The following is a 12,914-nucleotide window of genomic DNA, read 5'->3' on the forward strand; positions in this document are numbered from 1 at the left end:
AAACGTTACCCGAGGTAGGGGGCAGGTCTGCAGGGTGACAAGCCAGCCGTGCGCGTCCACAGGGGCTCACGAGACCAACTCTTTCAGGCTATACTTGTGTAAAAGGCTTTTATTTTAATAAGTAAAAATGGCTAACTTCCAAAAGTTCTTAAATAGGATTTCAGAGGGAGGGAACCGTCAAGAGGCCAGTGGGCAAGGAGAGCCCGGTGCCCGCAGACCAGGGACCCGCCCACGGGCCTCCTGCCAGCCATAAATACAGCCCGGCCACGGCGGCAGGGCCATGCCCTATGTACACCTAGAAACACTATGTACATGCCCAGCTGTGGGGTCCCCTCCTTAGGGGACGGTGGTGGGCAGGGCTGCCCTTGGTGCCACCAACCAGCCCCAGTTCCATGGCTCCTGTGCCCGCCTGGAGGCTCCCGAGTCCGCCCCTAGGAAGGCGCCCGGCTCTTCCGGCCGGGGAAGGGAGCCGGGCCAGCCTGGGCAAGAGTCCCGCCTCCCACACACTCCTGCCCTCCCCACGAGGGCCCAGCTTTCTCGCTGAGGGCCCGGGCCTGCCCTTCCAGCCCACGCCATCTGCACCCAGAGCCACAGCCGAGAGCCACTGTTTCCTTCGGAACATGTTTCTCATCTCTGAGGGGAGACAGGGCAGAAGAGGAGCCTCCACTCTTGCCTCCACCTTCTGGGGTCCTGGCGCTGCAGCACGAGCAGACCAGCAAGGCCTCGGGGACCAGGTCCCGGCCCGGTAGGTGGCGCGTCCATCACACAGGCACCGGCCTCGACCTCCCTGCAGGAGCACAAGGATCATCAGCCTCTTGGCTGCTTAGCTGCGGACGGTGGCCCACAGCAGGTGCCACCGAGAGCAGGAGGGAGCCCAGCAGAAGCACACAGACAAGCAGGCAGCGACAGGACGGCCCCAGCCCTGAGCCGCTGCACTCCCCGGCACGGCGCTGCAAGGCGGGCGGGCGGGCGGGCAGCCCTGGGCCGCTGGCCCCACACTCACCTAGAGACTCTGCGGCCCCAGCCGTCAGGCTGAAATCAAAGCAACAGGCGTCTCACTGGTGGGCTTGCCTCAGGCCAGGGGCCCCAGGACTCCGCTCCCTACCCCTTTGGACTCAAGGACTGGCCAGGCCCTTCTATGAGTGGGGCCTGGAGCCCTGGATTCTAGTCCTGGGGTGGAGCTCACTCCTCATTAGGGACATGGAGCCAGCCCTGCCCTTTCCACCACCCCCTCACCCCAGGGAGCCAGGGGCAGGGGACACCAGGCCTGCTCTGAGGGGTGCTGCATGAGCCCAGCCAGCCACCCTCGGGGAATCGGGTAGGCCTTGGGCCAGCAGTCCCAGCTAGGAAGCTGGCTTCTTCCTTACGCTACGCCCTCTTCAGGGGCCTCAGGTGGCCTATCTATAAAATGGACACAGCACAGTCTTCCCTGACTACCTCCCGGGGCGGGGAGACCGTCAAACAGGTTTCTGGACAAATCGTATAAATGTTTAAAAATGAAAGAAAAGAAAAAGCCCATCCAGGTAAGGCAGCGTGGTCACCCTGTGGGGACGGTCCCCACCACCAGCCACCCCGGCCACTCCCTCCGGGCTCACCTGAGGGCTGCAGCTTCCTGCGGATGGAGCCAGGGCGGCTCGAGGACCCAGAGCTGGGGGCCGAGTGGGCTCGTGCTGAGGGCTGCGGCGTCTGGCAAGCTGGCTCCCACTGCGAGCAGGGACAGGCAGGTGGGCAGGGGCCCTGGCTGCCCCCCACCCTGCCCCACTGTGCTTCCTTAAACTCAGTTTCCTCATCTGCAAACTGGGCATGATGATACCCTGCCTCACAGTTACCAGCAGGATTAGATAAGATAACGTACGTACAGAAGTAAACTAGTTATTACTGAGCACCAAACTCGAGCCAGGCCTGCAACCCCCCAACCAGCTGATCACCGCGACAGGCACCTCTGAGGCCAAGGAACACGTGGACTGCAGAGGCCACTGAGTTGGGGTTCAAGTTCTAGCCCCCGCCCCACCCCTCCAGGCTGTCCTCATGGGCCCGCCCTCCTGCCCAGGACGCAGCGCCAGCCGGAGGCGGCCAGGAGTGGTCCTCGTACCTCCAGATGCTCCTGGCTCGACCAGGACCCGAGCTCTGCCCGGCGCGGCCCGGGGCCCAGCTCCACCGAGCGCACCCGCTCCGCAAACTTGAGGGAGTAGAGCGTCTCGCTGGTGTTCTTCTCCACGGGGGACACCTGGGGGAGGCAAGAGCTCACTGCCCGCCCCGGCCGGCCGCCACGCCCCTGGAACTGAAGCGGTGGCACGGCCACCGGAAGGTACTCGGCCCAGGGACCTGAGAAAGCTTCCTGGACAAGAAGACTGAGGGACAGGCCGAGGGCGATCAAGGTGGCAGAGATGACGCACAGGTGTAGAGGGACTGAGGTACACAGGCGTGTGTGGCCAGGGCGGTGGGGGGCGCACATCCCTGCCTCGGGAAGGGGCCCTTCGCACAGCCTGGGGTGCCAGGGTTGAGGTGCCGGCCCCACCCCACGCTGACTGCCACCCTGGCCAGCCCCAGCCCTCACCTGCACCACCATGAGGGTCTTGCTGTCGCCACTGAGTGAGTCCTGCAGCAGGTAGGTGAGCTTGGAGTTGCGAAAGGGCACGTGGGCCTGGCGGGAGCGCAGGGCGGCGATGACGTCCCCCAGGGCCGACAGCGACTTGTTAATGTGCTGCGCCTCCCGCAGGCGGCTGCCCTCCGCCCCCGACTTGCCCACGCGCTCCGAGCCAGCCAGGTCCACCAGGTTCAGCTTCCCTGCGGGGGAGGCACGGCGCAGATCAGGGCTGCCCGCGGGTGGGCACGGGGTCCCCGGCCGGGCTGCCCGTCGCCCCCGCTCACCCGTGGTGCGCAGGCCGGTGCTGCAGTCCACGCCGCGCACCGTCACGATGAGCAGCGCGTGCGAGCGGGAGCTGTGCTCGTTCAGGTTGGTGAACTCCGTCGTGCGGTTGGTGTGGCCGAACTCGAACACCTGGGGGGGCGGGAGGGCAGAGACACGGGGCTTAGAATGGGGTCTTCAGAATCACCTCTCCCCAGAGCGATTGAGCTCAGGAGTTCGAGACCAGCCTGAGCAAGAACGAGGCCCCATCTCTACTAAAAACAGAAAAAATTAGCCGGGCATGGTGGCCCGGGCCTGTAGTCCCAGCTACTCGGAGGCTGAGGCAGGAGGATCGCCTGAGCCTGGGAGTTGGAGGTTGCTGTGAGCTAGTTGTCACCACGGCACTCTAGCCCGGGCAACAGAGTGAGACTGTCACAAAAAAAAAAGAAAAAAGAAAAAAGATCATCCTGTCCCTGAGTGCCCTGTCACTCTCGACGTTTTACATGAGGAAACCGAGGCTCAGAGAGGCGTGGGGACTTGCCCGAGGGCACACAGTCAGGACACTGAGTGTTTCCCGCAGGCTGACAAGGCTCTGTGCTCTGAGCAGCTCTGTGGTTCAGGGTCGCCCCCCAGCCCCGGGTTTGGGACTGACAGATGCCATGTGAGTGTCTGCACACCTTGTTGATGTCGTCCACGCTCTGCACCTGGAACTCCGTCAGCCCCGGCACGTACAGCTGCCCGCTGCCGTCTGGGCACAGCCGGATCTCTAGCTTCTCCTGAGGCTCCTTCCCCAGCAGGTCCCTGGGGGGCAGGTGGGAGTCAGTCCCTCCTCCCACTTCCCGCCCCTGCTTGCACTGCACCCGGCCCATCACACCTTCTAGAAGGTTCCTCTTGCTGTCGGGCTAAGGCCACTCTCCTCCTCTAGCTCCTGCCCTCACTCAGCTGAGACCTGACTGTCGTCCAGAAGTCCCGGGGATGGTGCTGCTCCCGCCTCCCAACGCACTGAGCCCTGTGGGCAGAGCCCGGCCACCACTCTGGCCACCGCCACCTGGCGCAGCCCACAGGCGGGGGGGAAGGAGCGCCTGGGTCTGGGCCTCCTAGGCAGGCTCAGAGAAGCCCTCCTACCCCCCGGGCCGAGTCAGGACTCATGGCTAAGCCCCCTCGGGCCCCTCACCTGAGGACCTCGTTGTAGATCTCGGCCGCGCTGACGGTGATGGTGTACTCCCAGTCGGACGCCTTCTCCTGGACCTCAGAGAAGAGCAGCTGCAGGGCCCGCTGGTTGATGCCCGGGTTCTCATGGGTCCCCTAGGGCAGGAAGGAAGGCACCAGTGAGCCAGGCCTCTGCCCCCGACTCGGGGTGGGCCGTGCAGACACTCACATGGCATCTGTCAGCCCCAACCCCCTAGGCGACCCTTCACAGGCGAGCCTCCCTGCCCAGACCCCCACCTGCAGGCCAGTCTGCCCCCAAATGCCCTCAACCAGGTATGGGCGACTGTGCCGCCCTGGGCCTCAATCCCAGCCTCCCGTTCCTGGCACAGGGGCCTCCGTGCCAGGCCTTCAGTGCCGCACATGAGCCTCCGGACGGCCCGCTGGCTCTGCCCTGTCCGTTCCTCAGGGTCTGCTCCAGCACTGCCTCCGGGGGGTGGGGGCTGCCCCCACACTCCCGAACGCCCAGGGCCTTATTTCCTCCCTGACCCCCGGCAGGGCATGTACGGACGCGCTTTTGCATGCACTGCCGTCTCCCGCCGCCAGGTGGGCTCCGTGGGGGCAGGGACTCTGTTCTGGTCTCAGCTGTGCCCCAGTGCCTGGCACCGGGCCCGACACCTCAGGCCTCAGCAGAGATGCCTGGAGGACAGACGTTCCTGGTGGTCACCTCAACTCTAGGCACCCCACAACAGAGCGGGGAGCCCCGGAGGCGCTGCGCACACCTCCCCTCGGCCTGCCCGCTGGCCTGCTGGCCTGCGTCGCCAGTCCCAGCACTGAGGGAGGAGCAGGGCCTGCCCAGCGCTCTCCTCTCACCCAGACACTGGGACACCTGCCCCTCCCTGACCTGGGGCATCCACGGCACCCCCTCAAGAGCCAGGAAAATGGTACACCCCCCATGCAGATTCTGCCGCTCTGTCCATAGTCAAATCCGCCCCTGCCTCCACAGAGGGGCCAGCCACAGCAGGGAGAGGAGGCCCTCCCTGGCCCCGGGCTGCAGGTGAGAACTGGGCTTCCCACGACAGCCGTCACGTGGCCAGTCTCTCCTGGGCCTTCCTTCACCCCAGCGTCCCCCAGCCCAGCACGGGGCAGCCATAAGGCAGGAGGACACTCAAGGAACAGGCACGGGCGAGATGTCGTGGTGGCCCATCCTGGACACTGGCCCCAGGCTGAGGCCCCTCTGACGACAGTCTGTTGCCCAGCATGCACGCCCCTGCCCCCGGCCTGCTGGGACCATCACAGGTGCCCTCGGGCAAGGCGGCCTCTGCTTCTGGGCGGCTGTGAGGCGCAACTGAGGCAACACCCACGCTGTGCAAAGCCCCAAGGTCAAGGAGGGAGCGCCGTCGGTAGCAGCAGGGGTGGCCTTCACGCAGGCACCCACCTCCATCGTGTATGTCTTGCCAGCGCCCGTCTGGCCGTAGGCGAAGATGCAGACGTTGAAGCCGTCGATGCAGGAGGTGATCAGGGCCTGGACCTCCTGGAACACCTGGGGGGGGGAGGGTAGAGGTGGGGGCTTCCAGGGCCACGAGGAGCAGGGACCCCCGCCAGCTGCAAGTCCGGCCGCCCCCGACTCCCTGCCGAGGACCCGTGACTCACAGCCGCGGGCTTAGCCGTCAGAGGCAGCCTGGCTGCCGAGGCTGAAGGGAAGCGGGGACGGTGCCCGCTGCCCCCTCCAGCTGTGCCCGCGCTGGCGCCCAGAGGGCTCAGCAAGGTGAGGGCAGAGCCGGCACGCGCCTGGCGCCTCTGGCCCGGGCCTGCCTGCCCGTGGACGGGCGACAGAGAGGCGGGGGAGCAGGACATGGGAGCAGGAGGGCACGGGCCCCGCAGGCTGCCCGGCAGCCGAGACGAGCAGATGCTGAAGCGCGTGGCGCTGGGCGGGGTCCCAGGAAGGCCACGGGACTGACACAGGAGGCGCTCCGGCTGGAGAGGCAGCGAGGCGGCGAGGCATGGGGCCGCGCCTGGACCCTCCCAAGGGAGGCCTCTGGGGGCTCGTCTTGGCTCCCCCTCCCCCCCTCCACAGGAGGGCCCCGGTTCCTTGCGTCTCTCTGCACTGCCCCTCCCCGCCCTGTCCCCCGCAGGGCACTCACATCCTGCTGCGACGCCCGCGGGGAGAAGACCTTGTCCAGCTCGAAGGACACAGGCTTGCCCTTGTGCAGCAGGTGGACGATGGAGTCGTCGTCGGGGTCGAAGGTCACGGCATTGGCGGCCTCGGGGCCTTCCCCGTCTTCTTTGGTGACTGGCCGGACACGAGCGATGACCCGGATGTTCCCTGGATTGGTCGGGGGCGAGGGGGTAAGGCCCAGGCACGGTCGAGACCAGACGGCCTCCGGGGTCCCCTGCCTTTTATGCAAAGCCTCGAGGGCAAGGTGGCCCACAAAGCTGTTATCTATCAGTCACTCACACTGTAGTATGAATTCATTTAGTACATTTTGTTCCTGAGCAGACCAGTTGAGTCTTTGCCTTGCAGCCAGGCCAGCTGTAGAGCTCAGCGCTGTACCCATTCTGGATGAGACCCCACAATGGACACTTTTTCTCTCTGGACTTCAGTTTTCTCATCTATGCAGTGAGGGGCTGGAGCCCCAGTGAGCCAAGGGACTTGTTTCGTCAGTCTAAAAGGCACTGTGAATGCCAGGACGGGGCCTGGGAATCGGGTGGGCAAACAGGCACAGTGCCAGCCACCTGCTCTCTGGTCCTAACAAGCAGCCACCGCGGTGTGTGGCAGCACAAGCTCATCATGCCAGCCCCTCACTTCCAGCCCTGCGCTCTTGGAATGAAAACGCCCCCCGACAGCCGGCATGGCCCCACCATCCTTCCCTCTTCACCCGCCCACTCCAGCAAGCCCCCCCGACTCCTGTCTTTCCCAGCCCTGGTGCTGGGGCAGCGTCAGGGCTCTCTGGGTGACTAGCAGCTGCCACCCGTTCTCCTAGCTAAGGCGAGCGCCGCGAGGCGGTCTGCGGGGCCAGGGTCGGGCCTCAGTGTCTGGAACAGCACCCGGCACAGAGCAGGAAACACCTCTTGGCCGTGAATGGCGGAGTCTCAAGCTTGACCAGGCCCCAGGTCAAAACAGGTGCCATTCCAGCCAGCCGCCACCCAGTGCTCCACACCATACCCCCCGGCCACCCAGGGGCTCGGGAGTAACCGGCCATGGACGGACACTGGGGCAGGGCTGGACAGATCCAAGTTCAAATCCGAGGTGGACCATTTACCAGCCATGTGGCCGCGAGCTAGTTCCCTGGCTTCTCTATGCCTCCGTGTCCTTATCTACTAGAACAGGGCTGTGACAGGGCACGGCTCCAGGGATGACGGCTGAGCCAGGCTGAGCACCCCCACGCCGGCCCGCCCGCCCGGCAGCCACCTTTGAGCCGCACGAGCTCGTTGTGGCACTTCTTGCGCAGCTGCAGCTCCCGGCGGTACTTGCGCAGCAGCTCCTGGTTGTTGCTGTTGACCTCCTCGATGGCCTGGCCGATCTGGAGGGGGGGGGTGCACACCGCTCAGGGGCCGGCTCCACCGGCCTTGCTTGCCCGCTGCCCCCCGCCCGAGCATTTGACACGTGCCATCCTGTGCCAAACTGGGCAGGTACTGCTACCACCCCCATTTTACAGATGAAGAAACTGAGCCCCAGAGAGGTTAAGCGCAGCATAGCTCAGGCTGCCAATGAGCCAAGAGCCAGGACGCAGCCTTCGTTCCACAGCACTAGCACTCGACCCCAACATGAGCCGGCTGGACTCAAATTCCAGCTCTATTCCTGAGTGGCCGGGGGGACCCAAGACCACTGGCTCGATTTTCTCATCTGCAAAACGGGGATAACACCATCTAACTCATGAATGTGTAAAGAGATAGTGGGAAAAGATCTCCCAGGTACATTTCATGGGGGGGAAAAAGCACGATGTGAAACTTCCCATACGGTATGCTGGGGTGAAAGGGACGTGTATACAGTCGCCTGTCCCCTCGTATCTGCGCAGGATTGGTCCCAGGACCCCCGCAGATACCACGATCGGCGGATGCTCGAACCCCTGACATAAAATGGCGTAGTGTCTGCACATAACCTATGCACGGCCTCTGTGTACTACATTTGTTTATTTACTTTTAGAGATGGGGTCTCCCTCTGTTGCCCAGGCTGGAGCGCCGTGTGGGATTACAGCTCACTGCAGCCTTGAACTCCTGGGCTCAAGGGATCCTCCTGCCTCAGCCTCCCGAGTTGCTGGGACCACAGGCAGGTGCCACCGCACCTGCCTCTGTATACTTTATGTCCTCCCTAATGATTATTACACCTAATACAATCAAAATGCCACGTAAATGGCAGCTACACTATATTGGTTCTTTTCTATTTTTTTTTTTTTACTGTTGCATTGTTATTTTTTCAAATATTTTTAATTTGTGGTTGGTTGAATCTGCAGATGTGAAATCCGTGGATACAGAGGGCCTCCCGTGCACTCCTACACATACGTCAACAGCCCTACTCACGCTCAGGACGCCCCGGGGCAGGCAATGCTGGGACAGGCCACCTTGGGGGAGCGGGACATGGGCCGGGGTGGCGGAGGGACCTTTCCCCTCCACCCGATGCCCTGCGCAGGGTCGGGCTTTTCACCTTGTCCACGTGTCGCTGACGTACTTTCCTTAAAGTAGGAGAAGTATTTTCTATCCCCAAAATACATTAGTCTCTGCGGAGCTGTCACACAAATTCAAGGCGCCAACGGCTATAAAAGGCTCAACACGTGGGAGGCGCTTAGGAGATGCTGGCTATGCTCATACTGTACCAGCACAGCGTTAAAAGATTAAGTTAGACCTAACAGATCTGTGTTTGAGATGCAAGTGACAGGTCTGCCTAAGACTCACACAGCACGACACCCGCCGGGCCAGCCTGCTGCCGCGCAGGGGCAGGTGTGCGGGCGCGTGCTGCCTGGGGGCTCTGTCTGGGTCTGGGAAGGGGCCCCGGTGGACACTGTGTCTGCCAGGGGTTCCAGGCTTCTTCCTGGTGCGACACCCCACACCCAGCCGCTGGCCCACGCCGGCTCACCTCGGCCTTGACGCCCCTGAGGGCCTCCTGCAGCAGCAGCGGGAAGCTGCGCACCTGCCGCTTGAGCCCGTTGTAGTCGTTGGTGAGCGTCCGCAGCGCGGGCTGCAGCGTCAGCAGGTTGGTGCGGACGCCTGCGGGGGGCACAAGGGGCGTGAGGCACAGGGGACGGAGGGGCGGTGGTGTGTGGGGCGGGAGCGCCCAGCCCGCGGGCTCACCTGCCAGGTTCTCGTGCACGGCCTTCATCTCCACCTGGGCTCTGGCGAAGGCCTCCTCGATGGCGCGGTTCTTATCCTCCTCCAGGGACTGCATCTCCTCCAGCATCTGCCCGTGCGCCCGCTCCAGCTCCGACTCGTACATGGCGATCTGGTGGCCGGGCCAGGACACGGCTCAGTGCCGTGGGGCACGGGAGGGAGAGGGACGGGACCACAGCGGGAAAGCAGCCCGGCCACCGCTGACCTCACGTGCACGTGCCGAGTAAAGGGCTGGAATGGCCTCTCTTCCCCCACACAGGGCCGTGAGCGCCGTGCAGCGACTACCTCCCCGCACCAGCCCCGGCACCAAAACGGCCCCAGGCACACGCCACGGGCCCCAGGAGAGGAGGCGCGTGCGTGTGTGTGTGTGTGACAGTGACAGGAGCAGCAGTCGAGCCTACTGAGCACAGTCTGTGTGCTGGGCCCCGGGCGAACAGCCTTTTGGGATCACGTTCTTGAGTCCCCAGCGTGAAGTGGGTTCTGCCACCAGATCACGTGACATATGAGGAAAGGGAGACCCAGACGAAACTCGCCCCTGGTCACAGGGCCATTGGGGTGAGGAGGGACTGCACCCCAGGAGTGTTGGGTCCCAAATGCTTAACTGCTGCAACGTCCCCCAAAGGACCCCCGGCCCACATGCACCACAGGCCGCCTGCACACCTGCGCCCGGAGCTGCATGGTCAGCTGGTGCGAGCTCTGCAGCTGCTGCTCCATCTCCTTCAGCACCTGCCTCTGCATGGCCACCTGCTCCTGCAGGTGCTGGTTCCGGGCCTGCGACTCGCTGAGGGCCTGCTTGGTCTTGGGCGACTCCACCTCTATCGTCTTGATGACATACTGCAAGGCGAGGGAGGGAAGGGCACATGGAGGCATGTGGGCACCTTCACCTCACCCCAGCGCCCGAGACGGTTTTTTCTGGGGGAGGAAAAACTGGAGGAGCCCTAAGGTCCGGGCTTTGCAAAAAGCTGTAGCCCTCCTGGAATCTTCTCATCTTAATGAGAGCCTGCTACGAGCCTGGCTGTGGCCCCAGCCTGGGTACAGAACAGACCAGAAGGGCCAAGACGAGGCAGAACGCAGGGCTGCACTGCACGCGCCTGCACGCGGTGGGCACGCTGGCTGCAGGAGACCTACTCCGCGCCTGGCCCTGGACCGCGGGAAGCGGAAGCGGCAAGACCAAGCACGGAAGTGGAGCGATCGCTGCAACCACCCGCACCCCCTCCTCACTGGGGCGAGCCCCTCACCTTGACAGGCGGGGACTGGGCCCGCAGGCTGGCGATGGTCTCGTGGCTGTCGCGCAGGCGCCGGCTGAGCCGCTCCTCCTCCTGCGCCTTCTCGGCCAGGCAGTCCTTGAGCCGCAGCTCCACCTCGGCCAGCCGGTCGGTCTTCTGCTGCACCTCCAGGTTCAGCTCGGACAGCATGCCTTTGTTCTCCGCCACCTCCAGCTGCAGCTGTGACAGCTTGTCCCGGAGCTGGGCACTCTCCTACGGGCGGCCGGGAGGTGCGGGACAAGCAGGAGGCAGAGTCACCATTAGGGCCTGGGGTCACCATTAGGAGCTGGGGATGGGGTCACCATTTCACTTGAGGTCACCGTCAGGGGCTGGGGTCACCGGCAGGGCCGAGCCCTCCAGGCGCAGGGAGGGGGCCGGGGCCACGGGCTCACCTGGCTGTGCTCGCAGCCCGGGCAGGGGGCGGCCGGCGTGGCCCGCAGGTCCTGCAGCTCCGCCTCGCAGCGCCGCATCTCCTGCCTCAGCCGCTCATTCTCCACCATCAGCAGGTCCCGGTGCTTCTCCAGGTCGGTGCCCCCCTGCGGAGAGCCAGGGCTGAGCGGCCGCATGTGGCCCGGCAGGTGAGAGGGCGCAGGGCAGGGGAGAGAGGAGGAGAGGCAAAGAGAAGGCAGAGGGAGGGAGAGAAAGAAAAAGGCGAACAAAAGGGACAGTGCCCAAGCGGCAGCAGAGGAGACGGTGCAGGGCAGAGAGGAGAGGGCAAAGCAGGGCCGCTCCCGCCGCCCCCGCCCGCGCGCTATTTTCCCGAGTGTGAAAGTAACAAGAAGTCACATTTATAACAAGGTTCACACTCCCGTTTTACGTCAGCAAACGAGAATTCACCTCCCTCCCCTCGGAGTGGCTGGGTGGTGGTAACACCGGGTGGCGTTTCTGAGATACGGGACGGGGGACGTGCGGGCTGGGAGAGAGGGTCGCACCCTGCGCAGGCCGGGCCGCCCCGCCCCACCCGACCCGGCCCTGCGCACTCACCAGCTCCGCCCGGAGTCGGCTCACTTCCTGGGCCTGGCTCAGCAGCTTCTCCTTCAGGTTCTCCACCTGCCACACAAAGCCAGGGCCCCGTGAGCCAGGTCCGCCCCCCACCCACCCGGCACCGGCGGTGAGCGTGGCTTGCCGAGGGCCCTATGGCCTCCCTGTGGTCAACACCATGTCACACCTGGGACTCCCGGAGACGGGGCCTGGGCCTGGGCCTGATAGCCCGTGGCACCCTCTGCCCCCGCAGGGCCGGGTCTGGAGAGCGGGTGCAGCCAGGTAAGGCTGGCGCCACCCTGGGGAGCCCCCACTGGCACGGGCTCCCTTTGTATACCTGACTTCCCATCCTCTTTCTTTAAAAGGGCCCCCAAACTGTATACACTCCTACAAACCCCAGACCTATTCTTGCCCAGCCTCCAGAATTTTCCACTTTGAGTGGTTTCCAGCAAGTCGCCCGTGGAGACGGGCCCGCCAGCAGCCAGGACACATTTGGGACCTGTGTCCGCCCTGGCTCCCAATCTGCCCGCCAGGCTATCAGAAAGAAGGGGGTACACGCCCCATCAGGGAGCGACGGTGACCTGGCCCATCAGGACCCTGGCAGAGGGGCAAACCACCACGGAGCAGCCCAAGAGGGCAGATCCCGGGAAGGCCGCCCTTCCCTGGAGTGCCCTCCGGCGCCCGTCTCCCCAGAGGCCCCATCAGCCAGCCTCCAGGAGCCTCTCGCCAGGAAATAACCCAAACAAAGACTTTGTCACTAGCGTCCATCAGAGCTCCTTTGGGGTTTCTCTTGCAGAATGTTCTGTGACGACCACACCTCACTTGGAGAAGCTGCAGCAAGAGTCAGACTTGCTCTCTGCTGGCACGAGAGGTTTCCACAAGCTGGCCGCGAAAGCCAGCAACTAATTACTAACTACAACAACAACAACTAATTACTAGGCGACAGCGTCCACTGCCTACGGGGGACAGCCAGGTAAGGCTGGTGAGGGGCTGCGCAGGGCTGGACACCCAAGGGTCACCTAAGGAGGCAGCCAGGACATGCCCCGAGACCACAGCCAGGCAGGATGCATGCACAGCGCCACCAAACTTCTCATCTTCCAAGAGAGGCCGGACGTTTGGACTGTTGAGGGGTGTGTGTGTGAGATCTCCCTGCTTCGTGCGGCTGAGGTGTCATCGAACAGCAGTCTGTGGGCAGCACTCAGCCCGAAGGTCCCTGCCTCCCGGGGCTGGAGAGAGCGGCTGAACCCGGCCCCAGCCCCCCCGAGCAGGCGGGGCGGAAGTGGCCAGGGTCCACCCCAGCTCTGGGGAAAAGGCCAGAGACGCCAGCCTTGCTCCCTCCAGGTGGGGAG

The 12,914-nt window shown here is 64.2% G+C and overlaps 2 protein-coding genes across 8 annotated transcripts in view; both read right to left on the reverse strand.

The window, feature by feature from the left end:
- Positions 1-12,914, reverse strand: part of CIAPIN1 (cytokine induced apoptosis inhibitor 1) — a 328,736-nt gene that overhangs the window by 276,883 nt on the left and 38,939 nt on the right. The window lies entirely within an intron of this gene.
- Positions 95-12,914, reverse strand: part of KIFC3 (kinesin family member C3) — a 36,109-nt gene continuing 23,289 nt past the window's right edge. For 5 of the 7 annotated variants that reach the window (XM_020282465.2, XM_012743950.3, XM_012743952.3 and 2 more), the window contains 16 exons: positions 11,569-11,634; positions 10,977-11,120; positions 10,558-10,797; positions 9,980-10,153; positions 9,284-9,431; positions 9,069-9,199; positions 7,407-7,518; positions 6,139-6,320; positions 5,433-5,537; positions 4,023-4,153; positions 3,526-3,649; positions 2,872-3,001; positions 2,558-2,787; positions 2,093-2,227; positions 1,596-1,704; positions 95-787 (listed from right to left, as the gene is read on the reverse strand). In XM_020282465.2, the coding sequence (XP_020138054.2) occupies positions 762-787; positions 1,596-1,704; positions 2,093-2,227; positions 2,558-2,787; positions 2,872-3,001; positions 3,526-3,649; positions 4,023-4,153; positions 5,433-5,537; positions 6,139-6,320; positions 7,407-7,518; positions 9,069-9,199; positions 9,284-9,431; positions 9,980-10,153; positions 10,558-10,797; positions 10,977-11,120; positions 11,569-11,634 (2,187 nt within the window). In that variant the 3' untranslated portion in view covers positions 95-761. Of the gene's footprint in view, positions 788-1,002; positions 1,033-1,595; positions 1,705-2,092; positions 2,228-2,557; positions 2,788-2,871; positions 3,002-3,525; positions 3,650-4,022; positions 4,154-5,432; positions 5,538-6,138; positions 6,321-7,406; positions 7,519-9,068; positions 9,200-9,283; positions 9,432-9,979; positions 10,154-10,557; positions 10,798-10,976; positions 11,121-11,568; positions 11,635-12,914 lie in introns of those variants that run through there. The other 2 variants (XM_075995675.1, XM_075995676.1) reach the window with 2 other exon arrangements.

The sequence above is a fragment of the Microcebus murinus genome, chromosome 20, assembly GCF_040939455.1.
Source record: "Microcebus murinus isolate Inina chromosome 20, M.murinus_Inina_mat1.0, whole genome shotgun sequence".
NCBI lineage: Eukaryota > Metazoa > Chordata > Mammalia > Primates > Cheirogaleidae > Microcebus > Microcebus murinus.